At 41.5% G+C, this 27,151-nt stretch overlaps 1 protein-coding gene across 1 annotated transcript; it reads left to right on the top strand.

The window, feature by feature from the left end:
* Nucleotides 1–25,234, top strand: PANK3 (pantothenate kinase 3). The gene is made up of 7 exons (XM_077327146.1): nucleotides 1–832; nucleotides 3,953–4,305; nucleotides 6,701–6,954; nucleotides 8,624–8,800; nucleotides 14,066–14,189; nucleotides 17,258–17,383; nucleotides 19,384–25,234. Exons 1-7 carry the CDS (start codon nucleotides 805–807, stop codon nucleotides 19,432–19,434), a joined length of 1,113 nt encoding a protein of 370 aa, XP_077183261.1. The 5' UTR covers nucleotides 1–804; the 3' UTR covers nucleotides 19,435–25,234.
* Nucleotides 25,235–27,151: the final 1,917 nt, after the last annotated feature.

A 27,151-nucleotide genomic window follows, 5' to 3' on the forward strand; every position in this document is an offset into this window, starting at 1 on the left:
GAAAGAGGGGTTTCTTTTAGGACATGGTACTATGTTTCCCTACGTGCGCCGCGAGCAAAGAATAGCCGGGAAGCGACTAGAATCTCGCAGTGCGCTCTGGGAAGTGTAGGACGGTTACGCTAGGTTGTGATTCCCCGCCGCTGCCTCCTCGGTTGTTCCTCCCCTCCCTCCCACCTGCCTCTGCGCGGGGCCGTGGCCAGTACCTAGGGCGGGGAGACGGCAACATTGCGGCATCCGGAGAGGGGGAGGCTAACCGACGCCGACCTGAGCGCTCTGCCCGCTGGGGAGCTGCTGCGCTCCACCACCCCACCGCACCCCACCCGGGCCGCCATTTTGTGTTGGCGAGCGCCCAGCTAGAAAAGGAGAAGGAAGGGCGAGGCGGTGGACGGACGGTGCCGTGGGTGGGTGGGGCTGTCCCGGCGGGTAACCTTCCTGTCCCCTCTCCCCATCCGGTGATCTCGGCGTCAGCAGCCCAGGAAAGGAGTGTCGATATTAACGGTTGGGTTCATCCGCCGGTTGGGCTGGCCCGTCTTTCTCGTCGAGGCCCGCCCGCCCGCCGGCCTTCCCCTCCCCCTTCTCCCTCAGCACCTGTCGTCGGACGGTGGGGCGCGCGCCTCCTCCGTAATCCGCGCGAGCGCCCTAGGCTTGCGCCGCCTCCGTCCGTCCGTCCATCCATCTATCTAAGCGAGCGGCAGCAGCGTCGCTGCTTCTTTACCTTCCCCGGGGCGTCTCTCTCAGGCAGGACGCAGAACTCGCCCCGGAGCTCAGCCTAAGTGCCTCCATCGTGAGTGCGGCTTCGGAGACATGAAGATCAAAGATGCCAAGAAACCATGTAAGGTCCCTTGACGTTGTCCTCCCGTCACTTTCGTTCGATACGACCATGTTGTGGCTGAGCAGTTTATGTCAAAATGGTGTTGGCGGAGTAATTTTTTGTTTAATTTATAAATTTGTGAAGCTTATGGGCTATTAAACCTTAATTTTAAAAAAGGTGGCATGTAAGCAGCGTTCGGTTAGATGGAGACCAATTTGCAATTTGTATCCATCGACTTGGATTGGCAGGTGACCACTTTATGATGAGGGAGTGAGTTTGGGTCAAATCTGAGGCAAGTGTTGGCTTTCTCTTACTGTGTTGCTGAGAAATATTTGACTGCTCAGATGTTATTTGGCATTACTGAATACATTGTGTCTTCTCTACACAGTGAGCACACTGCTAAGTAAAAAACATGAACTCTGGATCTTCCCTGTCACTTCTCACACCTTTTGATGTTTCACTGTTTATGTATAGTATGCATGTGATGGGAAGCTGTACTTTCTGTGATTTCCGTGTGTGCTTCTGCACAGTGATGTCTGTCATTCCAGTAGTCTTATTAGCTTGACTGACTTTTCGTATCAGTTTTAAGATTTGTTTTGTGTGATTATGATAATTGGAGTATCTTTTTAAATGCAGGTGATTTTTCTCATAGTCATACAGAGTTTTGATGATACTCCTGTGGTTTTAAAGTAAAAGATGAGGTCAAGTTGTTGTTTTATGTTATTGGTGTATCTGAGTTTCTGATAACAGGTGAACATGCTAATGTATATCTACTCTGAAGACATCCTCACTAATCATACTGTGATTTATTTCCAAGTAATTTTACCAGATATTATAACATACCCATATTTACTCAAAACGAAGGCCCCCCTGAATGTAAGACAATACACACAGCTCTCTAAAGTTATAACCCCTCCCCCCAGAATTCTACTGAACAGTACTATAAATTGTATGTGTGAGATTATCAGTTAGTATTATTAATGTTATATTTATTTATATGTTATGGATTGCTTCCTGTATTGTTTATACGTTTTATGTAAACTGCCCTGGGCCTCTGGGGAGGGCGGTATATAAATATAATAAATATAAATATAATAAATAAATAAATTTTTATTTTTCATGACATGCTTGGAAAAAAACCCTGCTGTAGCATTGGAGTAAATACTGTCACTCAATAGTAAGATGTTAGTACATGAGTAACTTGCAGAAAATCTCATAGAGTTGTGTTTTCTTCCTTGGTAACCTGGTAAAACACAAAAATCAGGGTTTCTAGAGGGACTTGCTAGACTTGCAAAAGAAAATCCCACATTGTAAATTAACTAACAAAAAATGTCATGAGGAGGATTAGCCAAGAAATACTGAGAACAGAGTTGAAAGGAAGTGGTGGGGAAGTAAGCCTGTTCAGGCATTGGAGAGGGGGGGATGATTTCTCAATTAATCACATATTTCCCTTCTCTGTTCCCTCCCCACTTTCCTACAAGCTCATGGGCCACCAGCTTGTAATATCGAAAGATAGTTGAAGGAAATAACAAGTACTTTGTGGGATTTTGTGGGTTTCTGTTGCTCTTGAGAAATCTTTCTTTTCCCCCACTTCCTTTGGACAGCAGGGAAAAAGTTGGCAAATACTGAGTCCCATTTAGTCAGGATTTTAATGGTATGTGTTGAACAAAGCAATAATAATGATCTTATTGGTTGATTAGAACAACCACAAGTTATCTGATTTCTTTTGATCTTGACTCTGATGGCAAAAATTTGCTAGTAAAATGTTCATAGGTAACATAACACAGCTTAGCTGTTATGTGTTAAAATATGCTACCATGAGAAGAGTCAGAGTACCTTTATTGCCACAAAAATACTGGTAAATAACCAGTATGCCAAATGGCCTAAGGAAAAGTATATATGTTTTGCACAATACAGTATACAGATTTAGACAAAATGTATACATAAAGCACCGCTTAATGCATAAAAGTAGAAATGGTGAAAAATTACAGTGAAGTTCAAATTCTGAGACTGTCCTCATGCAGCATGGTTATGGAGGCCATATAGTCATAGCAAGTCAGACTATATTTAGAGCACCACTTTTCTGCTGCATTACTATAAATTGACCCCAAATAGCCTATGAACACAGGCAGACGTGTGCATGATTAAGGCTACACTGCTCCTATTGTGTTGGCAGCACGTAGCCAGGTTTGAAATTCACATAGACAAGTTTTATAACATAAAGAGATATAAACATTTAGCTTTGACTTAAATGTTTCAAGTACATTTGAGTTGCAAGAAATACATAGAACTACTAACAAGGTTCTGCTTAATTTTCTAAGTGACAAATAACATGGTGAGGGCTACATAGTAAAGGGAAATGTATTAATTTTCTGACATTTTCAGATGCATTTAGTGTGACCTATTTTATCTTTAAAAGAATTTCAGGCACTTACGCTGGAGATTAAAGAGAAAAAAAGGGGAGATTATTGTGTTTCAACAAGGGACTTCTGGGTTTTTAAGACATTCCTTTCTTATGCAATGGCATGAAAAATCAGCTGGAATCCAGATTTTCTAGCTTTCATGTAATAACTTACTAGCATTTAACAGCAGATGTGCTCCTCTTAGAAGTTTTTACATTTTCATGACTAATGTTATGCCAGCAGTCCTTAAAAATTCTCAAGACATAGACACTTTTGATTTGAAGATTAATGTATTAGTATGTTTTGGTAGATAGTCAAATGTAGTAAGCTTGAGAGCTGAGTTCTTGCATATTTGTTTAATTTTCTTTAAAAACAGAGGACAAGCTAGTCCATGATTTTCAAATGTTTTATGAAACAAAATCTCACATAGCTCCTGAGAACACTTCCTTGCTGAGTGATATAATTCAAATAAATCATTCTTGGATTATCTTGGATTATCAATGCTTGTACTAGAAAATCTGTTATTGCTGGTGATTTGTGGGTGATGTCTGCCAGCAAATGGAATTTACTCAGGAGTGGGCTATTCTGCATGGTTTGTGCTATAATTATGCTAAGCAGTCTCTTAATCATTTAATAATGCTGAAGAGATCATTGAAATGTTGGCAGATGTTTCAATATTCATGCACATATATGTATATACACACACATATTGTCTAACAATGATTTTATTTGTCTGCAGCTTTTCCATGGTTTGGTATGGACATTGGGGGAACCCTGGTGAAACTTGCTTATTTTGAACCTATTGATATTACTGCAGAAGAAGAGCAGGAAGAAGTTGAAAGCTTGAAGAGTATTCGTAAATACTTGATGTCAAATGTAGCATATGGGTCCACTGGCATTCGGGATGTCCACCTTGAACTCAAAGACTTGATGCTCTTTGGAAGAAAGGGAAATTTGCACTTCATCAGATTTCCAACCCACGATTTGCCTACGTTTATTCAAATGGGAAGAAACAAAAATTTCTCAACACTGCATACCGTGCTATGTGCCACTGGTGGTGGTGCCTATAAATTTGAAGAAGATTTTCGCACAGTAGGTAGTTTATTCTCAGTTGTATCTCCTACTTGTTGTTAAAGTATGTTCTTGTCTGTGGAAATGAATAATACAACCATCAGACTATTGCTTTGGACACTGCTTGGAGGGATTTGGAGGATTCACAATATCTATAACTTGCATATGATGCCTCTTTCTGAAACTGCTTGTCAGTAGAGCAGGCACTTTGTTAAAAAGCAGATTGTCTCCAGCCCTATCATGTAGGCCCATATTAAGTATATCTGCATCTTATATTTAAATTCTCTGTATTCATTTATTCATTAATTAAATTTATATACTGCCCCTCACTGTGACATCTAAAGGTAGTCTTCTTCTTTCTCATTCTCCCCCCCCCCCCCCCCCCCCCCGGAATTGAGACTTTACCATGCAGCCTTTGACAGTCAGTTTAGGCAGTCTGCTCAAGCCTATAAGTCTGCTTAAAAACCCCAAAATGGTTTTAGGAACTGAGTATATGAGACTTGCAAAGCAGTTTGAGGGCCTTCATTCTTTCTCATTTAGGGGAACAAATACTGTGTGTGGAATATATGGTTGCTTGGTTTATTTGCTATGTAATATGCCCTGATTTTGTAGCAGTTATTAGATGGTTCATTTCACCTTCATGGTGGACTTACTGAAGAGAAAGTCATATTACAAACTTAAAATTCGCCTTAAACAGGCTTCATGGTATACCGCTGAGCTTTAGGAAAGAAAGAGGGAAGTGAAATGACTAGAGCGATTGTGGAGGAAAACTCATGACCAAGCTTATTGCATGCTATTGAGGGCGTATGAGATGGCAGTGAAGGTGGTGAAATGTGAGTTTTTCGCTCTTCATAGGATATAATGGAGGGATGGGGGTACCCTCTTCGGGAGCCCCTAGAAGTGGACCCCTTGGACCAATCATTATGGAATATGGAAGGGAGTCAGGGAAGAGTCTCTTGGATCTACTCTGAAAGTTTGGAAGCTCTACCTCAACTCCCAGGCCCTAGGAAAGGCGGGAATGCTGACATTCCCATTATAGTCTATGGCGCCATAGACTTTCATGGGTGCTGAAGCCCAGGCAGCCGGATCAGGCCTTAGTGATTTGAGTCCTTTGATTGGGAGGGGAAGGGGGGGAACTTTAAAGAGGCATGCTTTGTGTGACAATTTGGGAAATAATTTTTGTGCCTTCATGCTTGAACGCCTATTTGTTGCTCCAGGCAGTTTGTTTTAAAAATAATTCCCATCCCTGAGAGAAGGGAGAGGGAGGCGTGTGTGAGGGTGGGACATTGGAGGTAGGGTTAGCGCTTCTTGGGGAATTGGCAACAGAGGGTGGGGAGTGTGGGGGCGAGTTTTGAGCATGTGGGGGGGAGATGGCGACGGTTGGGTCAGTGGCTCCTCGGAGGGGGGAGTGCGGCAGCGACTTCTGGGGGTGGGTGGGCAGGTTGCTGGGAGGGGAGAAACCACCGCGGAGCGGCGGCGGTTTGGGGGGCCGAAAGAGCACGGGGGGCTTACCTTGGCCGTCGCGGTGGCGGCAGGCGTCCTAGTTGGCTGGGCAGGGGCACAAGGTGCCAAGTGGCAGCTGGCTGGCCGCAGTAGTGGCCAGGGCTGCAATGGTGGCCTGCGGGGAAGGCTGGTCGGGAGGCTCGGGAAGCCCTTCCCCCGGCAAGGTCCCTGCCTCAGCAGGAAGGAGCAGGGCTGCTGCGTCTTCAACGCGGCGGCCCTGCTCCTTTCCTGGCACCCCCCTTCCCAGTCATGGTCCCTGGTTCGCCCTGCTCCTTTCCCTGCGGAGAACCCCCGGAGTGGCCAGTCCAGGGTGGACCAAGTGGCCAATGGGGAGCTGCCGAGTTTTTATCACGGACCGGCCCCGCCCCTTTCTCCTCCCACCTACCCCTTTGGGCTTTATTATTAATGCTCCGCAGGAGCGGTTACAGATATTGTGGGGGTTTAAATTTTTTGGGGGGGGGTTATTGTTAACATTGCAATTTTTATTTTGATTGTAAGCTGCCGCAAGCCTGTCTGGCCAAGAGCAGCAGCCAATAAATCACTACATTATACATGCAAGCATACATAAAAATAATGGAAAATAGCATTGCAGTGTTTTTTAACCTCTTTGATAACCATCTAAGCCACATTGCTTTTTATATCTCATTAATTATATTTACACCAGTGCATTCGAAAGACTTGTGAATGCTCTTGTTTAACTGCTTAAATTTTGGGGGGTCCAATTTAAATTTTCGCATGTGACTTTACCTTTAAAATATCATCTGATACTATTTTTTCTTTGGGAAATGTTTAAAAATACAAATCAACATATCATTAAGAGCATTTCCTTCCCTTTTATCTGGTGCATGCAAAATTTCTTCAGTGTTTGTTAATCTTGAAACGTTGCTTTCATATGTCTTTTGTATCTTCACAGATTGGAAATCTCCAGCTGCACAAACTAGATGAACTTGACTGTCTTGTTAAAGGCTTGTTGTATATAGATTCTGTCAGTTTTAATGGCCAGGCAGAGTGCTACTACTTTGAAAATGCATCAGAACCTGAACGGTGCCAAAAGATGCCTTTTAACCTGGATGATCCATACCCCCTGCTGGTTGTAAACATTGGTTCAGGAGTCAGTATTTTAGCTGTCCATTCCAAAGACAACTATAAGAGAGTAACTGGAACAAGGTAATGATTTTTAAGGCACAACAAGCTAAAATGTTACATAAAATTACATTCTGGAATGTCAGATATTTATTTCTTTCCATTTTGAATGTGTCATTGAGCAAGATGGGTAGGTTTCGTGGTTCTTGATAATATCGGTAAAAGCAGTTTATAAACACTTGTTATTTATAATGCCTTTGGTGACATATACAGCCTCTTAGGTAAAAGTGGGGGAGATGTTTGGAGATCATTTCTGGAATAGAAATATTTGTTATGATGTATTGAGACTGCATTATTATTAGTGGTTGCTGCTGTGATAAGTTCTGGTAATAAAATCATGATCCTACTTGCAGAGCTAGCTCAAGCTGTTCTTTGGTAGCAAATAATGGTTTGCGCAAAACTGGTACGCAAGGGGGAAAAGGAGCATATGAGCTCAAGGATCCTTCCTGATCAGTTCACATAGTGCAAAACAGTGGCTTGGCTTTTACAGAGAAGTTTGAATGCTGCATGACATTCCCTAAATTACTGTTCGATCCTTCTATGTAATTTATTCTCTTGCATAAATTTAGTTCCTCAAATATAAAAAAAAAATTGGGGGACATATATGAACATTTGCATTGCCTGTTTATATATTTTGCCTCTTTAAAAATATAGCCTGCTAGACTCTTCATATTTTGTGGTCAATAAATGCAGTTAAATGGTGCATGAAGTACCGTAGTTGCTGGCGTATAAGACGACCCCCCAACATTTCCACTCAAAATATAGAGTTTGTTATATACTCGGCGTATAAGACTACCCCCTCTTCCACACACCAAATAAAAAAGAAAAGAAAGCAAGAAACTATGCTTGGATTAGTGATTACCTCTCTTCCCCCAAAAAAGGCAAGGGTCATCTCTCTCTCTCTCAGAGCCGGCGCCTCTGTGCATTGAACTGAAACAGCTTCCTCTGCAAACTGCAAACAAACAGGGAGAGAGCAAGCGAGCGGAGGGCTGCGCGACAGGCTGGCTGCGTGTGCTCTCTTCCTGAATGGGGGCGGCTTCAAAACACCAGAAACCGCGGGAGGGGAGCAGAGACTGGCACCTCCCCCCCTCCCCAGCATCCTCCTCCTTTCCACTCCTTTGCCACTGGCTCACCCGGCCGGCCCATCAGGAGCTCTCTCTCTCTCCCCCCTCCTGCTTCAGAGTATTTTGTGGGAGGGAGGGCCCGTCGCTGCCATGGTGAGGTGGGCGTGCATGCAGGCACAAGTTTGGCGGGCCCAGCAAGTTCCGAGCCGGGAGGAGTTCACAAGACAGCAGCAGAGTTGGTGAGCCCAGTGGGGGGGGGAGCGCCGCCACCTCCGTCACGGCATCCCTTAATTCTGGTCACCTTAATCTATGGGCACTGGGCGAGCATCGGGAGGCCACTTTGGGCAGCTATGTCTATCCCAACTGAAGTGCACCCGGCCTATAAGACGACCCCCCCCCACTTGGAGGCATGTTTTTTAGGGGTAAAAAGTCGTCTTATACGCAGGCAAATACGGTATATGTTCACAAGAATATTTTTTGTAAAATTCACCATTGTCAGTTGAGATGGTTTTAAAACTGAGATCGTTTTCGTTTAGTTATAGCACAACTTTGTCACTATAATATATACAAATTCAGTTTTAGAAATACTATTGCTAAGTTCAATTACAAGATTTCTTTTTTCATACCAGTTTAGGTGGAGGGACCTTTCTTGGTCTGTGCAGCTTACTGACTGGATGTGAAAGTTTTGAAGAAGCACTAGAAATGGCATCCAAGGGGGACAGCACACATGCTGATAAACTAGTCCGTGATATTTATGGGGGAGACTATGAACGATTTGGTTTGCCTGGTTGGGCTGTGGCCTCTAGGTAGGTAAATGAACGCTAATACTAAAAAAATACAATACTTTGGGTAATACTGAATTAAGACGCTTGTGAAAAAGTGACAAATAATTTACAAATATCTCAGAAAAAGTAGAGGTTTCAGGTTTCAAATGTATCTTCCATAAAACATAGAAACACCAAATTTGTGTCCTTATTTTATGCACATTTCAGAACAGCTGTCCTGGATCAGACCAAAAGATATCTAATGCAGATTTCTTTTCCAACATTAACTCACAAGCAGGGGACGCACATGCTAAAAGCTCCTTTGCTTCCCCCACCTTTCAACTGATACTTACAGGAATACACATGAATAATGCAGTATGTAAAGAAATATTTTGTTTTTTTGTGTATTCCATCATTGGGTGTTTCTGAGTTCTAGTATTATGAGAGAATAAAAAGCACTCACTGTGCTTCATTAACACCATGCATACTTTTAGAAACCTGTGATCATTTTACTCTGTGGTTATCTTTTTTAATGGGAATGACTGGGGAAGGCACTGGCAAACCACCCTATATTGAGTCTGCCACCTTGGGATGACACCCTCTAGTGTTTTTCATCCCCTGTGCTTGCACAGGGGTACCTTTACCTATCTTTTTTCCAAACAGAGAATCCTTCAGCTTTTCCCCTTAGGGCAGGTTCTCCTGCATTTGGATCACTTTAGTCTCTATCTCTTCCAGATGTACTTTAGTCTCTATCTCTTCCCTTTTTGAGATAGGGGTGACCATTTTAAATGCAAATATGTTATAGTTCTGTATCTGCTATTATGATACTGGCAGTTTTCTAAAAATTCATAGCATAGATTTTACCTCTACATACTACAGCCATGTTTTGGGTGGGATCCAGCAACCCATCAGTTGCTGAAAGTTATCCTTCCCACAACCATTCCATTTCTCCTGTCAGCAAACCTCTGTTGACAGGAGAGAGGAACAATTTCTCCCTTATCACTGCAGATCTCCCAACTTGTGTGGGAACCTATGAAGGTCTTGAAACCCTGAGAATACATTTTCCTGTGGTAAGAAGTGATTGTGAGGAGGGGGAGAGCATGACACATTAAAAAAATATCCAGTTATGGCTGTGTGCTGACTCCATTCATCGGAAGAGCAGTTCCTTCCCTGGTTTTCATTGAAAGATCTATCATATCCCCAGGATTAATCATTCATTAGTGTGTGCATATTGTTATCCTGTTTTGCTCCGGTCACTTAATAACAAATTAAATTCACTAATTTATTGTCCTCTTAATTGGGAGTCCTCACAGTTCTCTTTCATGAACTAATTAAATGCCCTCTGCTAACTTTACCACTTTAGTTTTCATGGTAGCTTTCTTAAAATGTTTTGAGCATTCTTCATTTATATAGGTTTAGATAAGTTCCTATTGTGGTGCAGAGTGGTAAGGCAGCAGACATGCAGCCTGGAAGCTTTGCCCATGAGGCTGGGAGTTCAATCCCAGCAGCCGGCTCAAGGTTGACTCAGCCTTCCATTCTTCCGAAGTCGGTAAAATGAGTACCCAGCTTGCTGGGGGGGGTAAAACGGTAATGACTGGGGAAGGTACTGGCAAACCACCCCATATTGAGTCTGCCATGAAAACGCTAGAGGGCGTCACCCCAAGGGTCAGACATGACCCAGTGCTTGCACAGGAGATACCTTTACCTTTTAGATAAGTTACAAGCACGTAAGGTCTGATCTTTGCTCTTATGCTCAACTTCTCAACCAAATGTCTCATTTTTAGATGTTTGTTTCTTCAATGTCACATGTGGCCATGAGAGCTATTTCCAATTCCATTTGTCCAGGAGTTCACGTAAAAGCTGTAAATATTACTAAAATTTCTGCTTACTGCATGATAAAGCTGTTAAATTAATCACCCACAAGGGGGGATTATACTAAGTGCCTAGCTCAATTTTGTTTTTTGTTTTTTTGTATAGTCAGCTTGCCTTAAAATATTTTCCAGTGCCTAACAAAATGTCTTTTCTTCTGAGACCTATCGACCATACTTGTTATTTGGATAGATAGGTGGCAGTTTTGAAAATGTTAACTCTGACTCTTCCTTGTGTGGCTTGTCCCATCAGCAGGCAACTGCAGTTTACTGCATACAATCATTTCACAACGGAGAAAGTATCCATATGGTCAGATCCTCTCATTGCAAATAGGCTCTCTTTGTAATAATAATAATATAATTTTTTAAAAGCCTCCTCTCCTAAATTCACCCCCAGTATTTTTTGGATATATTGAATCCCCAAAATGTCAATATTTCCCGATATTCCCGAATGTGGTATTTGGGTTTGGTAAAAACAGGATTCCCAATTGGGGAGGGTGAGGGCTCCATTATACTTTACGGGTGCCATTATAGTCAATGGTTCCCATAGGGTATCCAGTGGTACACCCCCCTGAGGGCAGTGGAAGTGTCCAGGGAGGTGATGAGGAATTTGGAGGCGATAAGGAATTTTGATGTAGTAGGGGGGCAGCAGTCAGACTTTCCTGCTGTGGCTGTGTTTTCCCTGCAAGATATGTTCCAATGCGGCTTGCTGTTGCCTGCCTCTGGGTAGTGAATCTGGACTACTTCGGCTGTCTCCTATCCCAATGCTGATTGGGCCAGCCCTGCTTAGCTTCCAGAAGAAAATGATAGCTTCAGAAGGCAGACTGCATGAAATCATATTCCTGCTGAGCTCCCTCCCCTCTGCAGACTACGTCCTTTGGAGGCACCACCCAAGATCTCCAGGAATTTCTTAACCTAGAGTTGTTAGCTCTTCCCCAAAGACTTTGGGAGACTGGAAATTCTTTCTGCTAGGGATATGGACTTGGTAGCCAAGGGGGCAGCAGCCCTCAAAATTTAGGAACCACAGCCCTATGGTATAATAGAAAATTGATTTAGGGGTATCTGGGAGTCCCTAGAGACTGTTCTCTAATGTTTTCAGGTGGCCAGATAAATACCCCAATCTATATCTGGCTGCAAAAATATCTGGAAAATACCAGTATGGTATTTCCAATGCTCTATATTAGCTAAAAGCACACCCCTAATTTAAAATAGAGGGTTTTAAGGGTTTTATCACACTGCAAATGAACCCTGGGGAGTTTTCCACTGCTGTCAAGACTATGAGTACATATAGGTATATTCTTCTGTCTTATGCTATCAATGTGTACAAAGTACAGAATTGCAGAAGTAAGCTAAGAAATATTTAGACCAGCCTTTTTCAACCCTTATGGAGGAACCCCTGAAAGATTTTTCAGGTGTTGAGGAACGCTTGAAGTGGTGACCTACCCCTTCAGAGAAGTGAGAGCAGAAGTAAGATGCAGGAGCCATCCAATCAATCGTTCACTATCTCCATTGTGGAGAAAGACTAGGTCTGTAGAGCAACAAGAGAACTGAGCTCCAGTGACATCTAGTGATATCAGCAGCCATCTGAACTTCTGGGGAAGGCAGTATAACCCCTGGGGGGGGCTCTTGCATAGCCCCAGGGTCCCCCAGAACCCTTGTTTATTTATTTCTATACTGCCTTCTTTTCTGTCTCAAGGCAGTTTCCATATAACACAGTATAATTTATGAGTTTGAATAAATAGTAGTAACAGTGGTTTAACTGGTGATAACAATGTGTATAACATCTCGCCAATTTCCTAACTATGCAACAATGAGTCCGTGGGTAGACTGGTGTGGGATTCAGTATATGGATAGGGGTTTTCTGGGGGCCCAGTAGATGCCATTTTGATTGGCGTCAACCAAATGGCTGGTGGAAGACCTGCATTTTGCAAGCCCTGCGAAACTGTGGAAGTTCAGCCAGGGCCCTGATCTCTTCAGGGAGCTCGTTCCACCAAGTGGGGGCCAAGACAGAGAAAGCTCTGGCCCTGGTTGAGGTCTAACATGCTTCTTTGGGGCCAGGGATCACCAGTCAGTTGGAGGTGGCGGAGTGTAGGGCACTTTGGGAGATTGTAGGCAGTAAGGTGGACTCTCAGGTACACTGGGCCGAGACCGGATATGGCCGTAAAGATGTTTACTGAAACCTTAAGCCTAATCCAGAATTCAACTGGCAACCAGTGCAGTTGTTGGAGCATGGGCTGAATGTGGGACCTCTATGGTGTTCCTGTGAGGGCCCTGGCTGCTGCACTCTAGACTAGCTGTGGTTTCTGGATCAAGGCTCGTGTAGAGCGAGTTGCAGAGGTCCAGTCTAGAGGTGACTGTCACATGGATTACTGTGGCTAAGTGTTCTGGGGTCAAGTAGAGCCCTAGTCGTTTGGCTTGGCACAGGTGGTAGAACGCCAGCCATGCTACTCTGGTGAGCTGTGCCTCCATAGAGAGGGAGGCTTCGAGGATCACAGCCAGGTTCCTGGCAAAGTCAGCCACTGTTCGCTGTACATTGTCTAGGATGGGCAATCATGCTTCTTTGCTTGAACTTTTGCTGCCTAGCCATAGGACCTCTTTGAAGGGTTGAGCTTCAGACAACTCTACTTGAGCCACCTCATCATTGCTTCCAGTGGAAATCCCTAGTTTAGGCAATGTGGGCAGTGGAAACCAGCAGGATTCTGAGTAGAGCTTTGGGTGGGGTCTTTTTCCCCTTAGATAATTAGGATAGATCAGTGCTTGGTAATATGTAAATCTGTGGTAAATAATGTTAAGCTGAAAGCTTAATTGATCAAGGTAAAGTTTGGCATGAACAATAAAAGAAGGGCGTTAGTCTAAATTCAGGATTTACTTTCCATGTGCACCTATTTAAATGGATACAGGACACCTAATGGGTAGCATGGTCACATTTTGAAAGATTACTTAATTTCAACAGTGTACAGTGGCCACAGAAGTGGTTAAAAGCTAGCAAGCGTCTTTCTATTTTGAATACTTTGTGTTCATGTTTATTATGTATCTGATCTTTGTTTAATTCTACTATATGTAATGTGTGTTCTTCCTGTTGGATCTTATGCAAAGGAAAACTGTTGCCATTTGGCTATCAAAATACTGTGCTTTCTGATACAGAGTTGGTCTTGGCTTCCAAAGCTGCAAGTGCATTTGGTGCTGTATCTAAGACTGAACAACCGAAATCATTTCTTAGGTGAAAGATCCAAAATAGATGACAAGTACAACCATACATTCACTAGCTGCAGCTGCTACTACTACTACTACATCATATTCTAATTCAGTTGTTAGTGGTTGGACAGGAGTGATGAAATCTATTTCAGAGAGGTGTTCAGAGTAGCCAGGCAACTTGGTCATAAGTGTTCCTACTTGTTGCAGAAGTTTGTGTATCATGTTTTGCAATCTTGTTTTCTAGCTTTGGGAATATGATCTACAAGGAAAAGCGGGAATCTGTTAGCAAAGAAGATCTGGCTAGAGCTACGTTGGTCACTATCACCAATAACATCGGATCTATAGCACGAATGTGCGCTGTAAATGAGGTAACTTCAGATGGGAGAGAGGAGTAATGACATTACAATGCTTTAGAGGTTCAGCGTGGAAGAAAACTTAAGTTTTTGAAGTCTGTCCATAATTTCTTCTTGGGGGCAAGCAGATGTGTGTTCTTTTTCTACTTGTATTACTCTGGCTTAACAGTTCAGACTTTTCTTTAAAAGGCTTTACATGGTATTTTGGAGAATTCTGTTCATTGCACTAATTAAATCCAGGGTATTTTGGGTTTCGACAACAGACTGTTAAGTCTGCTACTTTTTAATGTGAAACACATCTTATGGTGCACCTCCTGGGACAGAAATGGATACGGACATGACGTCCGTAGTCCCATCCTACATAGCGCACCAGAAGGGAAAGGGAGATAGCCGGTGGAGGCAGAAGCTGAGTCTGGCCGTGAGGAAGAGAGGCAGGTAGCAGAGGCTGAGGCCAGTGGCACCAAGATGCTGCCTCGGAGGCCTCTGTGGGCTGGGAGCAGAGGCCACACAGCTGGCCAAAGCAACGGCGTCTCATTGCAGGCCTCTGTAGTCTGAGGTGGAGGCTGCATGACTTGCCAAAGCCGCAGCACCACCCCACAGGCCCCTGGGGGACAGGGCAGAGGCCACATGGCTCCTGGGAGACGTGACACAGGCACTGGCCTCCAGGCCCAACGACTGTGGGGCCCTCCTGAGAGAACAGGTAAGGAGGGAGGGGAGAAGACTGTGGGGGGAGTGACTGGAGAGTAGGGGAAGTGGGGAGGGAAGGGGTTTGTGTGTGTGTTTGGGGGAGTAAGATGGATCAAAGAGCTCTGGAGTAGGTATGTGTTCCACATGCCTGTGAGAGCCTGTGTGTAGTTACTTTATTGAGCTTCAGTTTCAAGCAAGAATTGAACCCAGGTTACATAGAAACAAAATATGGGCACATAGTTGTGCTGATTGTATATCAAGAGAGTTTTTAAAAAGTGATCATCATAGAATACTTCTCACTGTCTTTGGCTTCTTTACAGTGCTGCCTTGTTGCATATGGATCAAGCAGCATTGTACAGGGCTATGAGGACACTGGGTATTTCTTCAAACTGAGAATGATGGTTTATTTTTGTTAAGCTGGTTTCAGAATAACTTGTACTATTTCTCTTACAGTTGATAAAGAGGTCTAAGGTGAATGTAGGGATTTATCTAATATACCTAGGGGCAAAGCACATTGTATCCAGAAATAAAACGGGTGCTAGAGCTTGGCGGTGGGAAGAGGAAAGGGAGGAGTTAGTCTGTAAGGGCGTGGGGTTGAACGTGTGTATTATGTGGGAGGTTGTGGTGGTGTGGTGACAAATGAGGGCATGGGTGTCAAGAATCTGTGGTTTGGAATGTTCGTTGAATATGGGAAAGGACTGACCTTTGGGAATTGTGGCATAGTGGTTACATATGAGCTTTCAAGAGCCATGTCTTCAGATATGTGAAGGGAAAGTCAGACCGGAGGCTCTTTTTAGGGGGAGATTACATGGCATCCAATTCTTCCCAGTTCTGTGTTCCACCTCATTTGCTTTCTTGTGTGAATTAGGCCACAGACACCAAAATGTTCCCCAGCCCTAATCCACATGGGGTAGTCACAGTACACAGGTGTCCACCCTGCTCCTTCTGTCTCCATTTTTGTACTGTTGATAAAATGTTATGTGTCCACATGCTTCTTTCATGGTTGCTCCTCTTAGAAGAAGAACAGTTGGATTTTTGTACCCTGCTATTTACTACCCAAAGGAGTCTCCCCACAATAGACAACCTGTGAGAGATGTGGGGCTATGAGAGGTCTGAGAGAACTGGGAATAGTCCGAAGTCACCCAGCAGGCCCCAGGTGTCTCAAAGCAATTTCTAATCACCTTTGCTTCCTCTCCCTATAGCAGACCCCCCCCCTCCATGAGGGAGGTGGGGTAGAGAGCCTCACTTGGAAGATGGCAACCCTAAGAGGAGGTCTCCCTGCGCACAGCAGTCTTGACCTTTGTCAGGTTTATGTACATCTAGGAAGTGTGGAATTCCAGAACACGAACCTACACCAATCTGGCAACCTTGTCTCCTCTCTGCAATGTTTTCTTGACCTGAAATAGGTCAGGGGGTGCTAGGTGGCTGCAGGGGCATTACAGACTTTTGAGGCCCCACTACTAGACTTCAAGGAATATGTTCAGACCAGGGACAGCCAACCTCCAGGTGCAGAATGGAGACATCCTGGAATTGCTGCTCATCTCCAGACTATAAAGATCAGCTCCCCAGGCAAAAATGGCTGCTCTGGAGGGGTGACTGTGTAGTATTGTATCTCAGTAAGGTATAGGGATGCCACCTACCAGGTGGGGTCTGAGAATCCCCTGGAAGTACAGCTCATCTCCAGAAAGTTAGGCTGAAGACAAAGATCTCTTCCCTCACATGCATCCCTTCAAAAGGAATGCATGTGGCCCCAGACACCCCTTGGCTAGCACAGTCTGTTGCTTGGCTGGTGATGTCTGCCCTTCTGAAACTTGAGGCCTACTGCTGGCAACTGCAGTCCCTGTTGTTGTCAGCAAGGCCAAGTCATTGCCCAGTAAAAGTAAATCATCTAGTTTCCCCCAAAGTCTCACTGTCTACTTTCCTGTAAAGCTAACTACACTTGAAATTTTGACGGATTCTTCCAGCCAAAAGAGAGTTCAGTAGAAAGAGCCTCAAAGAAACACTGAGGTGAGCAAAATCTCATTTTGGAATGGCTTGTGTGGGTTTCATTCTTTCAGGCTAGAGTTCTTCCATGCCACCTCCAACATTGTTTCTGAGGTCTCCTATCCACCATCAGGAGCAGAGTTTAAGAGGTACTGCACTGAAAAGGGGATGACCGCGAATACCCCTTCCAGAAATTCACTCACTTTTTTCATCCATGTTTTTGATGTTGTACTGAATTCTGCAGTACGTAGTTCAGCTCTTTTCACACTGGCACTGGTTCTTGCGAGTCTTCTGCTGAATACCAGTCCTTTGCATATCTAATCACAAAGACAAATCATTCAGCTAAAATTAGATAATTTATGCTAATCCGTTGCCTTGCATCCCAGTGAGGAATTTTTTTGCTTTTGCTTTAGAAAATAAACCGTGTTGTCTTCGTTGGAAACTTTTTGCGTGTTAATACCTTATCTATGAAGCTTCTGGCATATGCACTGGATTATTGGTCCAAAGGCCAGTTGAAGGCTTTGTTCCTAGAACATGAGGTATGTATGACCGCAGCTGTTGAGTATAGTAATATCAAATTTGTCTTTCAATAAGATTAAGAAAATTTTAAAGTCTCCCTAACAGGTTACTTTTTATTCTCTTTTGTTTTGGAAGAACAGTTATGTGGAGGGTTTATTTATACTTGAGTCTTTGCGATGGTGAAAGAAAAGCCTAGATGGACACATTCAGTTGAGATAAACAGATTTAAAGAGGACGGATATTCATAATTGTCCTCATGAAAGAAAATACTTGTTTCTGCCTAAGCCTCTCACTTTATCTAATTTTCCCATTAACTTTAGCCTTGTAGCAGAAATGAGTCGGCCAAGATTAACTGGTGTTGAATTTAATGGAAAAATAGAACGTGCACTTAAATTTCTTCCCATGACGAAATCAAAGGTGTTTAACTTTGGATGGTTCATGACAGCATACTTCTGATTAGTGCAGTAATGGAAATAAGTTTAATTGTGTGCTAAATGAAAGGAGTGGATGCAGCATCAGTTTAATGTCTGTGGTGTCAGTCTACACTTTTGTGTTGTCGGATAATGGAGTTCTGAACTGCTGTTACAATTAGCAAGTACTCTGACCATCATCAGTTCATTTAGTAACTTTGAAAATCCAAGGCTTACGTTTCATTCTTTTCTAAAGTGAGCTTGAAGTCACTAAAATTTAGAATGCTGTAATAATGGCCAACTGTCCTTTGTGCAGTTGTTAAAGCATTGTTGTTAGGGGTGTGCATTTGTTATATTGGAGATATTAATTGAGCCAGATTTTTTCTCCTATTTTTCTGGCTATCCAAAATGGCCAGCTCCAGAAATCCTGAAATTATTTGGGATTTTGGGGGGGAACCATCAGATAGCCACAGTTAGGATGCCTTTAAAGTGCTCTCAGTTCAAATCCTTCAGAGTGAACTCTCCACTTGGAGAAGGCATTTAAAAGGATTGTAAGTCCTTTAAATGCTTTCAGGGTTTACTTATGTGGCTGCTGCAGCTTGCAAAAGCATTGATATTTGAATGGGACAGTGTTCCCTTTAAAGTTTAAATTCCTTTCCCTCCTCTCCTTTGGAGACATTGGGGGATGAAGGAACTGTCGTAAAATTGGCCTCCTGGTCCAGTCTTTTTTAACATTGTGGGGAGGGATTAAGGAGAGGCACTAGCAGCTATACTTCAGATTTGGTGCCTCTACCTCAAAAAATAGGGTCTCCCAGATACCCCTGGATCAATTCTCCATTATAGCCCATGGGGACCCTTGACTATAACAGTAGTCTATAATAGAGCCGAACAAAAACTGGCAATCCCAAATCTGAATACGACACCAGTATTGGGGTTTGAGACTATTGGTAAATAATAATATTTTTCTAGTTCAGTATAACCAAATTCAGAAATACTGGGGGGGGGGGGGAGGATTGGGCTTTTCACACACACCCACACACACCAAATTGCCATGTTTATTACAGAGTGGAATCAGAACTCTTGTCCAGTCTTTGTGCCTATCACTATAAAGCTGTAATACAGATGGAATGAGCATTGCTCAGTGCAGTTCAGAGCCACACTAAACATTATATATACAGTTCTGTTTGTTCCCATTTAACCTTCATTACAGGCTGTTTGGCCTAGGAGGGAAATCGAATGTGCTGTACTTGGTCTTCACAATGCTTAACTTAATAGATACCCTTTGGCATCCCTGTTGCTAATCTTAAGGTGAAAAGGAATATGAGATAACTTTCCCTTATGGGGCTAACTGATGATGGAAGAAGCCAGGGTAAGGAAAGGAGAGAAGCAAATGATGTAGGTCAACTGATCACTGGGTAGGATGATGAACCTCTGAGTATTTGTCGCAGCTGGTTTGGAATATAGCTTTTAATTGATAGGAAATACAATTTACTATGTGAAATTTTTACATTACCCAATAAAAAGATGTAATAGGAAGCTGCTGTGTACTTCCTTCCTTTCAGGGGGAAATTGGTACAATGGCTGAGCTTAAAATCTTCTTTCATATACAGGGATACTTTGGAGCAGTTGGTGCCCTCCTTGGATTACCAAATTTCAGCTGAAGATGAAAGCACCGCAGTACTGAGTTAATTCCTACCTTTATGTCCCTATTATGTTATTTTTGTATCAACTGGAACCAAAGGGGGGAAAGGGCCACAGTCCTGCTATACATGTCTTTAATTGTGATACTGTGTTGTTGAGATATACTTAAGATATACTTAAAGGTGATGTTGTATGGCGTTCTGATTAAACATTCAGTATGCAGTATGGCCTTCGAAAATTAAGCCTCAGAGCCAGAATTATAAGATTAGCTGTCCATATCTTGCAACACTAATCAAATCTTTTTTGGGGAAATGTCCCTTAAAACTGTTTGCATCTAGTTGTAAGTCTCATTATGTCCTTGTGTTGAATGTTCATTTAAGTATGATTTTCCATTGATTCCAAAAAAACAGTTCATAACCGTATCTGAGTGCCATCTACTGAAAATAAAGGTCTTTAATGTGGAGAACTTCCTTTTAGTGCAAGAATACAAAATGTTGAAATTCTTAATTCCAACTTTGAGTATTAATGTTCCCAGAGAATAAAAATACCAATGTAAGTGAAGACTTTGTATAGTTGACTTAATGTGCATTACATAATCAAATATATGAACTACTAGACTATGTAGTCAGGTTTTGTAAAAAAAAATTCCTTTTTTATATAATGGTTAGATTGTATTGCCTATGTTGAAGAGTCTTCAGCATAGGTTTTCCAGTGAAGCCTTCAAGAGTTTTAAGTAGTTTTGGCAAGAGAAAATTCATATAAGTTACCTATCTCATTAACAGTTTACCAGCAGAAATAGCTGGAAGTAGCTCAGTGTTACAGTTCCTGGAAACAGATCTGCTAGGATGCTTGTTCTATAATGTCTATTTAAACTCCATTTGAGTTAATCATCTGGAACCTGTGACTACCCAAAATGTGAAATCGGTGCACATTTATGGCCTAAACACTATGTGACCTCCAGGGATTGTGCTGCAAATTCAGAGGGACCAGCGCTCAGTGTATGTTGGTACTGCAACAGTGTGGCCTTTGGTATAATCTCCACATACTGGGGCTCCTCCTGTATTTTGACTGTCTGTTTCAGACTTTATTGTAAAAGTTTACAATAGTGGCGTTATAGTAGATTGCTGCATCCAAGTTTACCGTGACACCTCAGAAAAAGATCATCTTGGAAATAAAACTCTCTATGCACTGGGATGTATGTTTAATTGTATCCTGAAGTAATATACAGTTATCCAATCCATGAATAGATTTTTTTAAATAGGGGATTCTACTACTCGGTTCAGAGCTCAAGCTAGTGCTCCATTTATTTGAGTTGATAACTATTTTGGCACACTGATATTTTGAACAACAGATCTAGATGCTGCAGGTATCTTCAGATTATTTGGTGTATTTGTTTCTTCTTCAGTTCCATACTGCTACATTTCCATGGTGCTTAGAGAAGTGTTTCTGTTGCTAAATGCTGTTTTCTATCTTTGGGGAACAAAAGAGTGTCCTCTGTAGCACAGTGCAGTGTCCAAATGCTTTAAGTTTTATTGGTCCCCATTGAGAAGACAGTGTGCCCTGGGCAGAGTTTCTGGTGTTTTTGGCTCATGAGGATTCTGATCCCAGCTGTTGTGGTTTTTTCCAAAAGTATGACTTCCTTCATATATTGTTATAAATGGATATAACCTTGTTTGGCTTTAAAACATCTTAGGAAGCATCATGTCTTAAAATACAACAAAAAGACTTTCACTATCTGTTGAAAGTAATAATGTTTTGTACATACCTTCAGCATTAGGAGAGGCCAAAAATAGTTCTGCTCTGTGGTGGATGCCATTAGGAATTGAAAGTGACCACCAGTGTGATCCTGTGCAGAGTTGCTTTGATCTAAGTTCATTGATACTAGTGAATTTAGAGTGGAGTAACTGGATCAGATTACATTATTAAGGTACAACTGCACAAGTTAGCTGTTTCAATCTTTAGGCTATTAGCGTTATTTTAAAAAGGACTCTGTTATGATATTGAGATGTAACGTACATTGAAAGCTGCTGCAAATAGTTTAAGTACCAAAATTACCAATTTGGAATAAATAGGATTCTTTCTTTCTGCTCTGATGTTCCTTATAAGAATACCTTGTACCTTACATCTTGATTTAAAGTGATAGGAGTTTCCAGAATTGGACTTCATATTGTAGAAACCTAAGACCACGTGTTTCACAATGCCAGTGTTACTTTAAACCAAAGGAAAGGACACTGTGAACTTTCTTGTAGTGTCAGTGTTGGTGCAAAGCAATTCTTCCTTCTACAGATCCATGAATATTTCAGATTGCTCTCAATATCTGGCATAGGTCGTAACTGGCAAGTACTGGAATATTTGACTTGTAGGAAATAAATACTTAATGTGGTGGCCCTTGCATCCAGCAGTCATGAGTGCCTACCTAATTTCAAATAATGATCAGTTATCAAATAACTGATAAAAGGCTTTCTGTCTTCAGTACAGTGGCATATTCTGAGAAGTCCTCTGATACCTTAATTGGCCTTCCTAGATTACCTAAATATTGACATTGCTAAGCCTTTCGGTAGTTAAGGGCTTTTTCTCAGTGGCCCTTTTCATATTGTTCTCCATCTACTAGGCAGTTTCTTCCCTGAAATGTCAGTTCATTTTCATAGTTCATTTTGGGGCATTACAAATGTTTTCAGTATCCATTCCAGCAAGGTATGTTGAAGCAAGTACTTTCCCTCCTAACATTTCTTGGAATCCTGTTAATTGAATGAAGGGATTAATGAACTATGCTGAGACTTTGTTCAGTGTATTGCTACATGCATCATTTTAAAGGATCATTCCATAAATATGAGTAGTGCAGTAATCACACTAAGTTTCTTTTTGTTTGACATGTTACACTGTCTTTTGTGCCATTGGGGCTTCTAGCATAACAAGTACTGAGTCATGTTTTTATGTCACAGTTCATGTGGCTTAATATTTTTCTATCTCTGTATTGATTCATAAGTATTTTGTGGCAGGAATAAACCTCTGTTATCTTCATCTGCCTATTGGCATGTTCTGTATGTACATGTACTTTTCATTGCATAGGAAATTCACTCAGTCTTATTCTGCCAGAGAACGAAGAGAATCAAGCTGACGATGGCATTCAAAACGAGTCTCCAGGTGGATTGCTCACTTTTGGTTTCTTCGTCAGTGACACTATCTTTGTGTCATTTCTTTCTTATGTTCAGAGTCATGTATTTCAACCAAATGAGTCTACAGTTATCAAAATCAGAGTTGTATAAACGTTTTGCTGTGTCTCTGGGAACCTGGGGTTATAGCCTACAAATTGGTCCCGATTCATGGCTGACGGGTCTTCTATTGCATAGTTTTATTCTACCAACATAATATCAAATAAAGTTACAGACTATCAAGTATCTTTATTAAATGCATATGTAAATACAGAGTTCAGCCTGTATTTAAACCTTTGGATATTCCTCAGGACTGCATCACACAGTGCAGTTAGAAACCGACATTACGGAAGATGTACCAGGTCATTTGAAACGCAGTCTGTGCAGTCTGTTCTTATGGGGAAGGAGAGAGTGACTATTCCCCCTCCCCTGGTACGTACAGACACATGCTAAATGTTTAATTATCCATTTTAAGCAGCTGTCACAATCATGCTTTGAATACTTTCAGGTACTTGTACTGAGAGTACATTTCTGTTGCTTCAAGACTAAAAAAAATTAAGCTTTTGAATATGCATGCCTTGTTGCTTTGTAAATTCTGCAGCAATCAATAAAACATGACTGAATGTCAGGCAATGTAAGCTTTTAGGAGGCAGTGTTTTGGGTGCAGGTGTGAAATAAGGGGGTGTTGTAAGGGTGGATGGGATAATCCTTGAACCACTATCTTTTTGTGTTTAACAAAATACTTTGTGCCTTTTTATTTTATTTATTTATTTTTGGAGCACCCTTTTTGCTACTATTCTAATACATTACAAAAGCCCTATCATCTTACTGGGCTTAACTGTAATACTAGAAGAATGATTGAGGACCGAATTTCTATTGACCAAAACAACTATTCTTGGAAAATAAGGCTCAGATGGCTCATCTCAGCTGTATGACTTTGTAGTACTATGTTAAATGTCAAAGAATGCAGGATCTATCTCTGTGACAAAATTGGGGGACAAAAATTGTTTTCCACTAAAAATCTGAAATGTAGTAATATCTCAGCAGTTTCCTATTCCAAAGAAATGGAACTTGGCTGGCATGCGTTCTCTTAGGTCCACCTTTCAGTGCATAAAACATGGTCATATTATCTGTGTGGGCAAGTATGTGTCTAATTTGTAAGCAATCATGTCAATTTGATATGCAGTCACCTGATGACGTTTGCCAAATCTGTGTCTAGCACTATTGCTGTAATAGTTTAGAACTCAGAGGTGCACATCTTTCATCCTTGGCACTACATCTTTTATACATCTTTTATATATCATCAGAAATTATAACCTGAAAATAAGGCACTTTAATTTGTCACAGATGTGGAAAATAGTATACCGAGAACAGTGGCTTTATTGATTTGTGCCACAAGATTACATTGGCAGTATAGTGCAGTAATTCATTATCATCCTTTCTACAATGGTTAAAGTAGGCTGACATGGCAGGACCCCATGCCCTTTGAACTGTGACTGCTTTGAGTTGGATAAGAAGAAAATAAACCTAGTCAGCATGTTGGTGGTATTGCTTAGGGACAGGCTAAACGGAGAGCAATTTCCTTTACAATCATAGTTTAAAGTTTGATTGTTCTTACCAGAGAAACACTTTATAAGATTGTAATGACGTCTCACCAACTAAAGCTGTTAATACTTGAAAAACTGTTTTAAAACTGGCTTTCCATCAAACAGACTGACAAATGCACATGTTATGAGGCAGATTTCTTTTTTCAGAATTTTAGAAAGAACTGTTCTTGGATTGTGCTGCTCATTGTGGCTGTGTTTTTTAATTAAGATAATTTGGTAGCATAAATAATCCTGTGTAGACTACAGCCATTCTGAATACAAGTTTATAAATTCCTACGCCTAAGATACTGTCAGTAAACCTTTCCTCTAGGCTGATATGTTGAGTGAGAATTCTTCTGGAATGGGGACTAATCTGTTTTATTTCAGCATTAATGCAGCTTTGTATGGTTTAATAGCTTAAAGTTCAATCATTACAAAGGGATTTTTTAAAAATAGGGTTTTGTAGATGAGAAGCTTCAATTTAGTGTATTTGATAATTCATGTTGATAGAAAAGAGGGTAAATATTCACTACTCTCCTGTTGACATTTTAATTGCATGTATTTTTAAAGTTTATAGAAGACCAAATTTTGACTTTATGGCAAGTTCAAATTCTGCAAATTGGGTATATGTAGAACTTAACTGACATTTCAAATATAAGTTGCCTTACTCTGCCTCAGTTCATTTTGTCTGTTCTGTATTCTGACAATGAACTTAGTGTAAAAATGTATAATGTGTAGCAAATTTTAATTCATAGTTGCTAAATTATTTAACACACCTTGTAAATGGTTTAATTTATTTTCATCGCTGACACTTTCCTGCCACTTTCATGCAGCCAAAATGACAGAATCCTATACTGTAAACATTACATCAGAAGTGTATAAAAATGTTCTTGATTGCTTGCATGAGTAAATGTGAACTTTAATTTCCTGTATGAAGAGTCTACATTTTTGTTACTTTCTAGTTTTATTACTGTTCTGTATGAATGAACAGAACATGACTTTTCTAAATACTTACCAATGGGCCTGATACCTTTATGTTCCATGTACCATCACAAGCTGTCTTAATAAAGGAATAAGAAACATGTGTTGTCTCTTTTTTTATTAAATGAAATGTACAATTTTCCAGACAAAATAAGTGATTGTGCTTTGAGACTCCTGTCGGGAGTGAAAAACAGGGCATAAAAACTGACTCTTCTTCTTCTGACCAACAGGCAGCTATAAACTTTTCCAGGAGTTCAAGTTTATTTGCATATCCTTGATCAGCATAAAGGTATGTTTGACTGCCAAATAGGTTCACTTTGAAATTCATGGCAACCCTAAGAAAACCAGTTTTGTGTCAGTAAATTTGAATCAAAGTAGCAGATCTAACAAATAATGACCCCACTGGAGCAGCACAGTGAAATCAATACCTGAAACAATGTGCAAGAAAAGGCCATGTATTTTCACATGTCAACAATACTGCGTAACTGCTGAATTCTTCCTTTCCCCGTAACAGACACTCTGTGAGGTAGGTGAGGCTGAGGACTGTCTGGTTCAATAGTATCACTATTGGTACTGTGATGAGCCCAAGTTCATCTAGAGGGCTGCATGTGGAGGAGCAGGAAATCAAGACTGACTCACCACTGGCACTAAGTTGTGATATAGCTTATTGGGACATCAGCTGAGAGTTGGGTTTGAATTTACCCATTAGGAGGGATGTTTTAAATCTCTATTTTGTGAAACTTTGTTTCCTTTTCTCTGTAGCCCAGACTGACATCTTGGGTTGGAGAGAAGAGGAGTGCTAATCACCTCAATAAGTGCTTTCTCACAATGTTTGTTTAGTATAGTGACTAAGAGTGGCAACTAATCTGGAGATCTAGGCTTGATTCCCCACTCCAAGTGCAGCCAGCTGTTCTGTTACAGCTCTCTCAGGCCTACCTACTTCATAGCATGTCTGTTGTAGAGAGAGGAAGGAAAGGCAATTGTAACCTGCTTTGAGACTCCTCCATGTAGTGAAAAATGGGGTATAAAAAACAGCTCATCTGGGATGAGAGAAAAGAACAACCTGATTCCCGGCTGAGAATTTGCTCCTAACCTTCCCCCCCCCCCCAAAAAAAAAACCCTTTTTATACAATATAGATCTATATTTTCCCATGACATCAGAGGCTATAATGAGCCTTCTGATGACTGCAAGAAGCCTGATCTGTGAATATCCAGCAGAGTAATTGGCTGAATGAGCCACTGGCAAACAGGAAGTGAGCTGAACTTGTATTCAAACATTCCTTCTGTGTCCTTTGTATGGCTTACATGGGGAACTATGCAGGCCAGCCACAAAGTTCTAGAGTTCATCTGAATGAGTTCTCCCTTTTAGCAGTGCTTCCTAATCCCATGATTAGCAATGGAATAGTTCTCAGTTCTCCCTGTTAATTTTAGTATAATTTCACAAGGATTGTTATGGTAGAAAGTGCTTTTCAAAGAATACATGAAATGTGGAGTAAACATGGCACTGAAGGCAAGGTTTACTTTTACCAAAGTATTTGTGTTCAGACATTTCATACAAACAAGGAAAAGGTAGAGGTTATGAACAGACTTTTTGTTCCTGTGATGCAGGTGTTAAAATCAGAAACAATGTTTAATGTGAGGACAAAAGTGCCTAGACCAATGGAAGAAAGTCAGCCTTCATTTTGTATAATGATGGATTTATTAAAGGCATAAAAGGACAAGGTAGATTTTGAAGGATTTGAGAAAACCTGATGGCAGATATTTATTTAATTCATACCTCACATCCTTACCACAAGACTTAGTAGGTTAGGCTGAGACTATTGCTGGTCCCTAGGCAACCAGTCAATTTCCATGCAAAATTGATTATAGTGAGTAAGAAAAGGATGAGTTTGAGAAAGAAGACCTTTGATTGAGGGTGATAAAGATGAAGGATATGTATGGAGAAAGACTAGAGAATTATCAGGATGGAGAGACCTGGACATAGGAGACATCAAAGGGACAGAGTAGAGTGGCATTAC

The sequence above is a fragment of the Paroedura picta genome, chromosome 3, assembly GCF_049243985.1.
Source record: "Paroedura picta isolate Pp20150507F chromosome 3, Ppicta_v3.0, whole genome shotgun sequence".
NCBI lineage: Eukaryota > Metazoa > Chordata > Lepidosauria > Squamata > Gekkonidae > Paroedura > Paroedura picta.

What these genes read in the sequence shown, in the direction of transcription:
- PANK3 (XM_077327146.1), top strand. Translation starts at nt 805, where the DNA reads ATGAAGATCAAAGATGCCAAGAAACCAT. An exon ending in CAAAGATGCCAAGAAACCAT is followed by an intron (nt 833 to 3,952) that starts GTAAGGTCCCTT and finishes ATTTGTCTGCAG; the next exon opens with CTTTTCCATGGTTTGGTATG. An exon ending in CTTTGTTCCTAGAACATGAG is followed by an intron (nt 17,384 to 19,383) that starts GTATGTATGACC and finishes TTTCATATACAG; the next exon opens with GGATACTTTGGAGCAGTTGG.